The following is a 13,670-nucleotide window of genomic DNA, read 5'->3' as shown; positions in this document are numbered from 1 at the left end:
TATTATGTCTGCATTGCAAATTATTATTTCATTGGACACGTTTTAATTATTCAACAACAACCTCAAAGTTTCCTGCATTCACTTCGGGGTCTCATTAGCAATTGAAAGTTTTTCAAGTGAAAGTTTTATTTCATGACCCAGTAAACAGATATTATACTGTGTTCCACTGATCTATCAGCACACAGTGTTTATTGCTTATGAGAGAGTGAGTGTGTTTCCCTTTCCCCATTATTCCTCTCCAACAGTGATCAACACACAGACAGATGGATGGACAGACGCATGGATGAAACCACGGATGAATGGATACACAGAAGGATGAAGGTATAGATTGATTTTTATAGAATGCAGAACGTCACAATTAATAAATTGTATAAATCTATTTAAAATATGCAATAAGTTGCCCCGACCGGACATTTATGCTAAAAAGCTTTGTCTTGTCACGAGAACCCTTTGTTCATGTATAACCCGAATTCAGGAAATGTTGGGACGTTTTTTTAAAGCTGGATAAAATGAAAACTAAAAGAATTTCAAATCACACGAGACAATATTTCATTCACAATAGAACATAGATAAAATAACAAATGTTTAAACTGAGAAATTTTACAATTTTATGCACAAAATGAGCTCATTTCAAATTTGATGCCTGCTACAGGTCTCAAAATAGTTGGGACGGGGGCATGTTTACCATGGTGTAGCATCTCCTCTTCTTTTCAAAACAGTTTGAAGATGTCTGGTCATCGAGGCTATGGTTTCTGGGGTTTTGGTGTTGGAATTTGGTCCCATTTTTGCCTGATATAGGTTTCCAGCTGCTGAAGAGTTTGTGGACGTATTTTTCATTTAATGATGTAGGTGAAAGATCTGGACTGCAGGCAGGCCAATTCAGCACCCGGACTCTTCTACTACGAAGCCATGCTGTTGTAATAGCTGCAGTATGTGGTTTTGCATTGTCCTGCTGAAATACACGTCATCTGGAGGGGAGCATATGTTGCTCTAAAATCTTTATATACCTTTCAGCATTCATAGTGCCTTCCAAAAAATGCAAGCTGCCCATACCGTATGCACTTATGCACCCCCATTCCATCAGAGATTCTGGCTTTTGAACTGAACGCTGATGACAAGCTGAAAGGTCTCCCTTCTCTTTAGCCTGGAGGACACAGCGTACGTGATTGACAACAAGAATTTCACATTTGGACTCGTCTGACCATAGACACTTTTTCACTTTGAAACAGTCCATTTTAAATGAGCCTTGTCCCACAGGACACGACAGCGCTTCTGGACCATGTTCACATATGGTTTCCTTTTTGAATGATAGAGCTTCATTTGGCATCTGCAGATGGCATGGCGGATTGTGTTTACCGACAGTGGTTTCTGGAAGTATTCCTGGGCCCATTTAGTAATGTCAATGACAGAATCATGCCGATGAGTGATGCAGTGTCGTCTGAGGGCCCGAAGACCACGGGCATCCAACAAAGGTCTTCAGCCTTGTCCCTTAAGTACAGAGATTTCTCCGGTTTCTCTGATTATTGTGATGATGTTATGCACTGTAGATGATAAGATTTGCAAAGCCTTTGCAATTTGACGTTGAGGAATGTTCTTTTTAAAGTATTCCACAATCTTTTTACGCACTCTTTCACAGATTGAAGAGCCTCTGCCCATCTCTGTCTCTCTAAGGCATCCCTTTTATAGCTAATCATGTTACAGACCTGATGTCAATTAACTTAATTAGTTGCTAGTGTAAGGATTACAGAACCTCAGACACTTTGAACTCCTGAGATGGACAACACACACACACAGTGCATTAACATACAGACATCTGTCTCCACATCCCACTGAGAGAGAATACAAGAAAATGCCTCTCTCACATATGCATCAGTTCCTTTTCATCCCCCTCCTTCCCCCATCCTTCCCTTCACTCAGAATGGTCAATAGAAGAATGTAATATTCTACATTAATGCAAATGTTATTTACAGTCATGTTTGGTATCATTTGAATTGTCTCAGGGCGACTGTTACAATGGTCTCATTCTTATAAGAAGTAAACTAAAAGGTAATACAAATCCTAAGAGTTCAGAGATATTTTGCATACTATAGAGGGTGGGTCAATTCCCAGTGGTTTTCATGCAAATTACCTTCTGTCCCAAAAGGTGCCAACTTGGCTTGATCAAAGCAAATTCAAATTGTTAGTTCCTGTCTCGAGTTTGGGGGATGTTTATTCTGGTCTGAAGTACTTAAAGAAATGTGGCAAAAGGGTCGGGGCGATTCTGTAACCAGACGCCCGTAGTGTGGTATGTCTCAATGCTCACACTATGTATTACTATAAAGTCAGGTATGCATTCTTTACTCATAGATTTATCTTTGAGAATTCGATGTTTTGTATTGATATGATTTGATCTCTTTGAATTGCTGTGGAATTGACATAATACATACAGTATTTACCTGACTGATAATAAATTGTTACATTTGACCTTATTCTGTTTTACTCTGTAATTATTGACTCTAGTAGATTACGTTGCATCCTTGTTAAAGACATGAGCAACCGAATGAACGAGTAAATATAAAGTCAAGAGTTAACTAGAATAATCAAATATCAGAATAATAAATTAGAAATGGACAAGCAATCAATTTGTATTTCAAGCTAAATACGAGGTCATAAAGAAATGGAGTCAGATTAAATGATAAAATGGAGTCAGATTAAAGTTTAATTAAAATTGAAGAACTTTGCACATTTGGAAAGACCGAGCACGCAGGAAACCTTCATCCACCACCGGAAACCTTCTTTGGGCCGGATGCGTGGAGCCTTACACTAGATTTTCTCCCAGCTGAATCTTTTCAAAATTTCTTGCTTTTTCAGTCCTTTGTTGCCCCCGTGCCAACTTTTTTGAGACCTGTAGCAGGCATCAAATTTGAAATGAGCTCATTTAGTGGATAAAAGTGTAAAATTTCTCAGTTTAAACATTTGTTATGTTCTCTATGTTGTATTGTGAATAACATATTGACTTTTATAATAAAGTCTTTTAGTTTTCATTTTATTCAAATTTAATAAATGTCCCAACATTTCCGGAATTCGGGTTGTATATTAACTTGTCTTAATGTACTTTATTACAGTGTTTTTTTTCTCTCTTTGTTATTTGTAACATTTACTTTGGTGAATAGTGTGCAATTTCAAATTTAGCCAAAAACACTACAATACAATACAATACAATACAATACAATACAATACAATACTATACTATACTATACAAACAGTAAATTAAAGTACTGAATTATGAGTCACATTAAATTGCACACCCAAAAAGCAGTAGCCTATTATAAAATATGGATGTTTTACTACATCTCAGCTAACACATAGTGTAATAGTTTAATTTATTGTACTTTTGGGTACTTTTTTCACCATTCTGGTCATCCAAAGGTTTTTTTCTCCATTCTGTCACCAATGCAGTTTTGGTTCCTTGTTGCTGTCACCTGTGGCTTGCTGAGTTGGGGACATTTAATTTCCAGCGATATGGTCGACTTTATTGCACAGATACTGTTTAAACTGAACTGAGCTGGATGATGACATCACTAAATTCAATAATGAACTGCCTTCTGAAAACTAAAAACTAAAACTGACTAAACTGAAAATTGAGTGTTTACTATTGTCCTTTTGCATTATTGACACACTATTTTCCTATTTTATACTGTAAAGCTGCTTTGACACAATCTGTATTGTTAAGAGCGCTATATAAATAAAGGTGACTTGACTACTTTATTGTGATTTATTGGTATTTTTTGTTAATGTCATGACTTAGACTACTAATTGACAACATAACAATGTCCATTACCATTACCATCAAAGACAACCAAAAGCGTTATTGGCAACCTAACCGTAATTTGATGTGACCAACTGCCAGTGGTCACAATGTTGGCAGGTTATAAGATAACCAAGATTCACTTGACTGCGTCTATGTTTATAGGACAACTATGTGCAAAGTTTGCATTTTCAGGCCCCAAAATACTGTTGAAGGCCACAAAACATACTTTTTTTTCTTTCATTTTTAGTTAAAAACGTGTTGTGTCATTTATTTATAGCCTACTTCATGCCCTTCAGCTTTTATAGTTTTATTAGCATCAAATTTCATTTCACAACATTCTTTTAATATGATCTGACTCTGACCAGAATTTCCTATTTTGGGTAATTAAAGCGTCAGTCACAAAATTTTAACTTACATTAAAATAACCTGGACCATAAAAACAAAAATACACTGTATGGGTCAAAATTATCGATTTTTCTTTTATGCCAAAAATCATTAGGATATTAAGTAAAGATCATGTTCCATGAAGATATTTTGTAAATTTCCTACAGTAAATATATCAAAACTTCATTTTTGATTAGTAATATGCATTGCTAAGAACTTCATTTGAACAACTTTAAAGGCGATTTTCTCAATATTTAGATTTTTTTGCACCCTCAGATTCCAGATTTTCAAATAGTTGCATCTCAGCCAAATATTGTCCAATCATAACAAACCATACATCAATGGAAAGCTTATTTATTCAGCTTTCATAGGATGTATAAATCTCAGTTTCACAAAATTGACCCTTATGACTGGTTTTGTGGTCCAGGGTCACATATGTGTTTGTGTGTGTGTTTTCTCCCACCAAGAAGATACCAATGATATGGCGGAATAGGCCTACTTTATTCTGATTGGCCAATGGTGATAACATTATATATTTATTTAAAAATCCCTGTTTGATTTTTACTATAGTATAGAATAATTAGAATGTGGCTCATTGTTATCCTTGTAAACAGCACAATATTATAGAAGACATAAATTATACAGGCGAATATATAAATGGGTGTACAGTATATCAGGGTACTAGCAGTAAGTAGTTAACATATAGCTCTCGTGTGTCCTGCAGTGGTCCATGTGCAGATGTGTTCTGGCCCTTTAATAAAGTTGTGTGGCCCAGCTCTGTGTTGGGAAAACACTGCTGGAGGCTGCTCGGGAACTTCAGGAATGGCGCATCCGGGCGAAATACTGATGCAAACACCATCCACACATGCCCAGTGCCTTTAGTAAATGCTCGTTTGTCCCGTGGATCATCGCTAAAGTGGGTAATTGTATAAAGACTGCATGATTTGTGAGGGTATCCAACAACTCGTCGCCAAAGTTTTTTTTTCCGCTAACCTGCTCGGCTCTCCATAATTTATTTGCGAAGTAAGTGCAAAACAGGTTTAACGTAAAATCGAAAAACACGCAAACGTATGTATACGTGTTTAACATTTGATTTCGGTGCATTTTCTTGATTTAAGAGTTTGCAGAGAGTTTAAAAAGTGAAAGTGTTGTCATCAGAGCTAACCAGTTAGCCATCAGAGTTCAGCAGCAGTGAACGGCACACTAACCATCTGCATCTCCAACTAGAATAAAAACAAGCCATGCACTAAATGTATTTATATCTTGATTAGTGCACGACTCTTAAGTTTCCCACCAGCTGATGCTATGCAACCTACAGTGTCTACGCAATCATCAACATGCTGTTTTTTATTTGTTTTCTTTCTATAGCGTCATGTCATCTTCGATGCTGTAAAGTTTGATGACACACACACACCTGCTGCTGCTACTGCTGGAGTTTGTTTAGGGACACATCTGGATTAATCTTCCCCTCTCTGGATTGAAAAATGAAAGTGACAGTGACTTTTGGAAGGACTGGTGTTGTTGTCCCATGTAAAGAAGGATGGACAGTCCGGGATCTCATCCAGCAAGCCACACAGAGATACAGAAAACTACTAGAGCAGGTACTACTCATTTTTTTGTTGATATAAACCCACATTATTTTCTTTATTCCACTGAACACAAAAGGAGATGTTTAACCAAATGTTTATGCAGCTTTTCAAGTTTTAATATGTGCATGCTTAAATGAGATTTATAAATGAAATGAGGATATTAATTAAAAATACTTTGCCATCATTTTGTCAGATAAAAATAAAATAGACTACCATTCAAAATGTGAGGTCAGTAAGAGGTTTTTTATGTTTTGGAATAAAATCTCTTATACTCATTAAGGCTGTATTTTTTTCTTTAATACAGTAAAACCAGTAAACAACTGTTTTCTATTTATTTATTTATAAATAAAATATTTATTTTTTATATATTTATTAAAATATTTATCTATTTATTTATTTTTTAGGTGGTAATTTATTTATAAAGAATAGCATTATTTGGAATAGAAATATTTATTTAACAATGTTAGTTTTAATCAATTTAATACATCCTTGCTACAAATTCAATAAATGCATCAAACCTGAACTGTGTAACCACGATTGCCAGCCTAAATAAAAAGCAAACGCAAAGAACAACATTTGTAAATAATGACAGAATTTTTTTTTTTTTTTTTTTTGATGAACTATTCCTTTAAGGCCTAATATGTTTAGTATCACATCTTGTACATCTTTAAAAAGGTTAATAATAATTCTGGGGATTAATACTTCAGTAACCGTATTCAGCATGGTGTCGGTTAATTAAGCCTTACCGTAACACAGAATGGCCAAAATCACAATGGGATTACCACACGCTACATTACGTAAGTTTTAATATTTGGTTTTACATTTAATTAGAGGATGATCAAAAATGTATGCTTTACCTTACGGGATTGAATGAACTGTAAAGACCTCATTCATTAATTTCAAACTTGTTAGTCAAAATCACGTGCTGGGAGCCTGATGGGAGCTGAAATGTCGACCTTCACTCTTATTATTGTAAAATTTAAAAGGGGTTCATAAGTGCCTTTCTCTGATGACAGGAATCCACAAAGCTGATTTTATGAAGTCGGGGGCAGATGTGCCTTGTCCAATTTTTCTGTGTGATAAATGCAAATCAGAGTTAAAATATGGCTGCCGTTCTGTCCCCTGAGCACCGACCCTTTGCCCCCTCATCAGATATTTCCCTCATTGCTGCTTGAGCTTCATTATTTAAATAGTACATCAGTTTGAGTGGCACCCATTTCCGCCGGCTTTCTCGAATCTCCCGTGGACCGATGGGGACGTGGATTCGCTACTCTCCCGGTGCATTAGGGTTTAGGCGGGCTCCTCATGAACAACGGGCTTTTCATCCTGCATCGCTCCAGGAGCCACCAGGCCCAAATGAACCCATAGATTGCTGCGAGACTTCCTCGCCTTACAATTTACTGCGTTATTGCTTTGTCTTTAGAGTGGTCAATTTGACTGATGGGAGACGGTCTTCGTGTTTTGTAGTGAAGCAGGTGTAGTGATCAGACTCAGGGTGGCGGTGGCCTTGTATTGCTCCCTGTCGTGTTTGAGATAGTAATATCATGCGATGGATTTGGCAGGTCAGGGCTCTGACAAGAGATTGCCAGTCGGATCCGGGTATTGCTTGGTTTTAGTATGCGATCGGCGTGCGAGATCTTAACAGGCATTTACTCTGAGGGGCCACAGCGTGTCGAGCTAAGCTCAGACGATTTTTTTTATTTCGGGTGGGCACGTCCTTTCACTCAGACACGTTTATGTGTGTGCCTAGCCTTTATTTGTGTGTTTGTTATTCCCATCAGCTCAGTGTTATTGGCTGTTAGTCTCAGGGGAATTGGCGCGTGGGCTGGTGACGCACACGAGGCCTCGGCGAGGATGGATGGAGCTGTTTGGGGGATCCTGATTGGCTGCTGTCTCCAGGGCCTCATTTCCAGGCCAGGGTGAATGTCAGTTGTTTGGCCCCTGCAGAGTTTCTCTAATCTGGCTCTAGTCGGTCAGGGTCACAAGAAGTAGTGTTTGCGCAGTACTAAATATCGGACGATATTGTGACGTGAAGTTTGTAAGTTAACTTGTCAAACCTACCGATTTCCAGTTAAGTGCTTTGATACAGACTCTCAAGTTCTGCAGGGTATGAGGATTACTAGTGAGACTGTATTAAGGTGGGGTTATATTACTGAAATTTTGTGTGCAAAAAAAGTCTGATATTAATTGCGATTTTTAGAGATGTATGAAGCACTTCTCACACAGGAGTCACTATTAAACCAGGTAACTTTCTGTTGGTCAACACGTGAGTTCATGTGACTAACTTGAGCATGAGCGAAACCTGTGTAGGGAACTTTTTTTTGGCGAAACCCCCCATTTGTAGGGATTTCTATTGGAGTGACTGGATTTTGTTCAGGAAATTTCTCAAAGAAATTGTAAATGTGAAAGCACCTTAAGGGTCAATGACATTCTCTTTTTTTTTTTGTGGCTGAATCTATTAAAAAAATGTTGTAAAATGACCTGTGATTATAATGTCTGGATTTATACAAAATAATTTAACAAAATTGCTTTAGTGCTTCTCAATATTTGAAAATGTTTTTGTCTTGTGGTGCAAGCAACATGCAGAGAAAAACAACAAAAAGTCTCTTAAAATATCCGATAATTTGACCTTTTATGAGTTCACAAGTGTTTATGAATTAATAGTTAAGTTTTTATCAGGACAAACAGACTTATTTTGTAAGGTGTGGAAAAACTGTAAAAGATTTTTTCTGTCCAAGTACAGTTGAATTTTATTAAATGTTCACATGTTTGTGTTTATGTATTGTATGTTGAAACAGTATCTGCCATTAAATATACAGTGAAGCTGATATGACAAACTGAACACAACATAAATTATTGATAATTGACAAAATTCTTTAACTTATAATTTTTTTCTATATTTAACTTAGTTTAAAATTGTTTTTCAAAATAATGAACATTATTCAAGGTGTAAGGAAAAAAAGGTCACCCCATGACATTTTTAGCACGGTTACATTTAAACTTCTATTGTATAAAATGTTTTCAAAACCATAAGAAACCAAGTTGAATATAAATGACAGTTCTAAGCACTTGTCACATTAAATCTTTGTAGTGGACATTCTTGTCATTGACCCATTATTTGTAGCCCAAGATATCAGTTTAGTATCAATTGAAAAAGTACCAGTGGCTGATATTATATTAATATTGTACATTTAATCAGTGGCAAAATTTTGGTATTGATCTAAACCTAATCCGAATAAGAGGAAGAGACTAGTTACATGTATGCAAGCAAGCATGCACACAATTGAACGTATTTACACACTCTCACACAATATGATGGATAATGGTATTAGCTTTATGAATAGTACTATGCAGCGCAGTAATATTAGGTTTAGTTGTGTTCCGTTTATGATTGCAAGCGTTGTACCGCAGTATGTTTTGTCAGTACTGAGAAGGCGGTAGAATCGATCTTTGTGATAGATTGTTTTCATTACTTGGTTCTTTTCCCTGTGAGACTGTATGATTCAGAGCTGCTGGTAACTAATGTCCTTCAGGTTTCCTTTGAAGTTTCATTAATAGAGTTAATAATCATAATGTTGCATTTATTCATGAATGCAGGGAGGCTTCACAAATCACGTCTCAGTGCTTTCAGCACAAAATGCAGAACAAACGGAGCATTATGTTTGCAGGAATACTAACACCCTCATCAATCAGTGAGGTTTTTGAACCTTTCTCAAACTTCACGGCTCTGCCATGCCATTTAAAGCTTGAATTCAGTGCCAGTACGTTCAATGTTTGCCAGGAAGTTTTGCTGAACGAGCGTGGATGATTTGGGGTTGCTGTGTCTGATAGCTTACTCATTGATTACCCATAGGCAAACAACAGACACACTGAGCTTGCTTTGGGTGTTTTGTAAAGTCACCTACATGCTGGAGAAAGCTCTGATAGAGTTTTTGATGGATAGAAACTCATAAGCTGTGTTTTGAGACTGTGAAAGAGCCGGGTGAGTTTGAAATCAAGCAGGAGTACAGTGAATTGGTCAAATGAAATACAGCAGACTTTTGGTTCCATTGACAGATCATTGCTTGCACAAAGCTTTGCTTTTTTCCATTATGCCGCCTGATAATTCAGCCTTTGAGACTCGTCATTTTTCAACTATTTACATTTACATTTCGTCATTTGGCAGACGCTTTTATCCAAAGCGACTTACAATTGGGGAATACAAAAAGCGATTCATCTTGAAGAGGCAATCAGACAGAGGAAGTGCTCGTAACACCAAGTCTCAGTCATTGTTCAAATAAGTACAAGATAGTAAGGGAGGGAGAGAAAGAGGGAAAGTTTGAGTTTTTTTTTTAAATTAATTTTTTTTTTTTTTGAGTTTAGGATGAAGTCAAGTACTGAGTTTTCAGTTGTTGCTTGAAGATTGACAGGGATCCAGCATTCCGGATAGGGGTGGGAAGATTATTCCACCAGCCAGGAATGGTGAACGAGAATGTTCTGGAGAGTGATTTTGAGCCTCTCTGTGATGGTACCACAAGGCGTCGCTCGCTAGCAGATCTCAGACTTCTGGAGGGGATGTAGGTTCGTAATAGTGAGTGGAAGTAGGAGGGTGCTGAGCCTGTGGTAGTTCTGTATGCAAGCATCAGTGTCTTGAACTTGATGCGAGCTGCCACTGGTAGCCAGTGCAAGGAGATGAAGAGAGGTGTAACATGCTCTCTTTTGGGCTCGTTGAAGATCAGTCGTGCCGCTGCATTCTGAATCATTTGTAGAGGTTTGATTGCGTTTGATGGCAGACCAGCCAGAAGAGCATTGCAGTAGTCCAGTCTAGAAACGACAAGGGCCTGGACAGGAAGTTGTGCAGCATGCTTTGGCAGAAAGGGCCTGATCGTTCTGATGTTGTGTAGTGCAAACCTGCAGAATCGAGCAGTCTTTGCAATGTGCTCTTTGAAGGTCAGCTGGTCATCAAAGATTACACCAAGATTTCTGACCGAAGTTTATGGGGTGATCATTGATGAGCCTAACTGAATCGTGAAGTCATGCTGTAGAGTCGGAGTGGCAGGGAAGACAAGAAGTTCCGTCTTTGCCAGGTTGAGCTTTAGGTGATGTTCTTTCATCCATGCCGAAATGTCCGCCAGGCAGCCTGAGATCCGTGCAGCTACCGTTGGGTCCTCTGGTTGAAAAGAGAGAGAGTTGTGTGTCATCGGCGTAGCAGTGATGGGAGAAGCCATGTGCATGTATGATGGGACCCAGTGATGTAGTGTATGTGGAGAAGAGGAGGGGTCCAAGAACCGATCCCTGAGGAACTCCAGTGACCAGTTGATGTGGTTTGGATACCTCCCCTCCCCAGGCCACCCTGAAAGATCTACCGGTGAGATAGGATTCAAACCAGCGAAGTGGGATCCCAGGGATGCCCAGTGATGAGAGGGTAGACAGGAGAATCTGATGATTGACAGTGTCAAAAGCAGCAGAAAGATCCAGCAGAATGAGGACTGATGATTTGGAATCGGCCTTTGCAATTCGCAGGGCTTCAGTGACTGAGAGTAGCGCAGTCTCTGTTGAATGGCCACTCCTGAAACCTGACTGTTTAGCATCCAGTTTGTTGTACTGTGAAAGAAACCGTGAGAGCTGGTTGAAGACAACTCGTTTGAGTGTTTTCCCTATGAATCGAAGGAGAGAGACAGGTCTGTAGTTATCTAAAAGAGAAGTGTTTAATGTAGGTTTTTTGATCAGTGGGGTTACCTTAGCCTGCTTGAATGCTGTGGGGAAGATGCCTGTGAGGATAATGTGTTGATAATGTGTGTGAGTGCTGGTAAGAGTGTGGGAGAGATTGTTTGGAGAAGGTGTGAGGGGATTAGGTCGAGAGGACATGTTGTAGGATGGCTGGAGAGGAGAAGTTTGGATACTTCTGCCTCGGTGAGGGGACAGAAGGAGAAGATGGGAGTTAGAGCAGTGGATGTGGTTGATTGGAGGTCCTGTGGGATTGAGAACTGGTTACTGATTGTTCTAGTTCTATCTGTGAAAAAAGTGGCAAAGTTGTCAGTGGTTATCAAAGTGGTGGGAGGTGGAGGAGGGGGACAGAGGAGAGAATTAAATGTTCTCAAGAGATTACGTATGTCTGGAGCGCTGTTGATCGTGTTGTGGAAATGTGAGGATTTGGCAGTGTGGACTTACTTGCCTACTCGGGTCCGACGGATCGTTTGATTTGCGCCATTTTCTCTCTGCCACTCTGAGTTTGGTCCGATTCTCATGAAGAACATCGGATAACCAGGGGTTAGAAGGGGCAGCCCGTGCTGGCCTGGAGGAGAGAGGACAGATGTCGTCTAGACAAGAGGTTAAGGTAGAGCATAAAATGTCAGTAGCTACATTCACATCCAGAGAAGAGAAATGGGTAGGCGAGGGAAGAGAGGAGGATACTACAGAGGAAAGAAGGGAGGGGGAAAGGGAGCGTAGGTTGCGTCTGAAAGTAACCGGTAAGGGAGATGGTGGCACCTGGGTAGCAAAATGTAAAGTAAATGTAATGAAGAGATGGTCAGAGATATGTAGTGGTTGTACCAGAATGTTATCTGTAGAACAATTGCGTGTGTAAATTAAGTCGAGTTGGTTGCCTGATTTGTGCGTGCTAGTAGTGGTGAGGCGTTTGAGATCAAATGAAGCTAGGAGTGACTGGACGTCTGTAGCATAAGGCCTGTCTAGGTGAATGTTGAAATCGCCGAAGACTACGAGTGGAGTGCCATCCTCCATGAAAGCGGACAGCAGTTATGTTTTTTTTAGTGAAGGCTTCATCTGATCAAACCAGAAAGCTTGCTGATTATGAGTTAACTGCCTGTAATTATCTGTTTTAAATGCTTGGACATTAGCGAGATTTCAGCATGTTAGTGGTAGGCTTTGATTTGTAGATTGTGGTGGATTATCCCTCCTGCTAATAGGCAGAATTGTTGACTGAGACTGACTACTAGTCTATCTAGAATTTATTTAACTTCATATATTAGCACCATTGCTTTAATGGGGATGAAGTGAAATTCATTCTTTTTTTTAAGAATGTTTGGTAACACATTAGTATAGGGAGCAGTTCTCAGTATTAACTAGTTGCTCATTAGCATGCCTATTGTTAACATATTGGCTGTTTTTTAGTGCGTATAAAGCACATATTCTGCATATCTAATCATACCCAATACCTAAACTTAACAACTACCATTAATAAGCATCAAGTTATGAGTTTGAGGTAAAAGTCATAGTTAATGGTTTGTTAATAGTGAGAATTGGACCTAAAAATAAAGTGTTTTATTATTGCAGGCCATATGGACCAAAAATCATATCTCTGTATATTTAGGCTAAATGGCACTACATTCTGTATTTTCTATGAAGTGTAATGTTTAGTTTTCTTTGAACACAATTAAAGGCTAAGAAATAAAATAGTGAATGTATCTGTGTATGCTAGGATGTAAATTGTGTAAAACAATTCTAAAAATAAATTAAAATGCATAAAATCTACTTCAAACTGTGATTCATTTTGTGACAGAGTGCTTATGTAAATTATCGCAGAGCCTTCAATTCTGCAAACAACTAGAGGATATGATTTGGGTCAGAGTTGTGCTCCATCCAGCTATAATAAGTACAGTATATTTCACAGTCATATCTCTGATAACAAAGCAGAATATACACGAGACTGCCCACTTACTGTTAATGCAAAACTTTTATTAATACATGATGCCTCAAACTTTGTGAACTTTGGTAAACCCTTAGATCTTAGCAGGCATTTAAACACTCTGTTAACTTATTTACAAAGTTGAAACACTCAGCGAGTCACTACTGGCACTTTATGTAATATACATCAGACTAAAGAAAGCCTAAAGGAACAAACTTCTTTTTTTTTCCGTTCTTTGTTTTTGTTACTTTTGTATTTTGAAGGAAACTTCCAAGGTTGTCCT

At 38.4% G+C, this 13,670-nt stretch overlaps 1 protein-coding gene across 4 annotated transcripts in view; it reads left to right on the top strand.

Annotated features, from left to right (window-relative positions):
* The first annotated feature begins 4,910 nt into the window (after nt 1–4,910).
* pard3bb (par-3 family cell polarity regulator beta b) overlaps nt 4,911–13,670 on the top strand; it is a 286,069-nt gene continuing 277,309 nt past the window's right edge. For 3 of the 4 annotated variants that reach the window (XM_079427538.1, XM_079427535.1, XM_079427537.1), the window contains exons 1-2: nt 4,939–5,090; nt 5,543–5,775. In XM_079427538.1, the coding sequence (XP_079283664.1) occupies nt 5,659–5,775 (117 nt within the window). In that variant the 5' untranslated portion in view covers nt 4,939–5,090; nt 5,543–5,658. Of the gene's footprint in view, nt 5,198–5,542; nt 5,776–13,670 lie in introns of all 4 variants that reach the window. The other variant, XM_079427536.1, reaches the window with a different exon arrangement.

This window comes from Barbus barbus (genome assembly GCF_936440315.1).
Source record: "Barbus barbus genome assembly, chromosome: 10".
Taxonomy (NCBI): Eukaryota; Metazoa; Chordata; class Actinopteri; order Cypriniformes; family Cyprinidae; genus Barbus; species Barbus barbus.
This window is presented reverse-complemented; position numbering and strand designations above follow the sequence as displayed.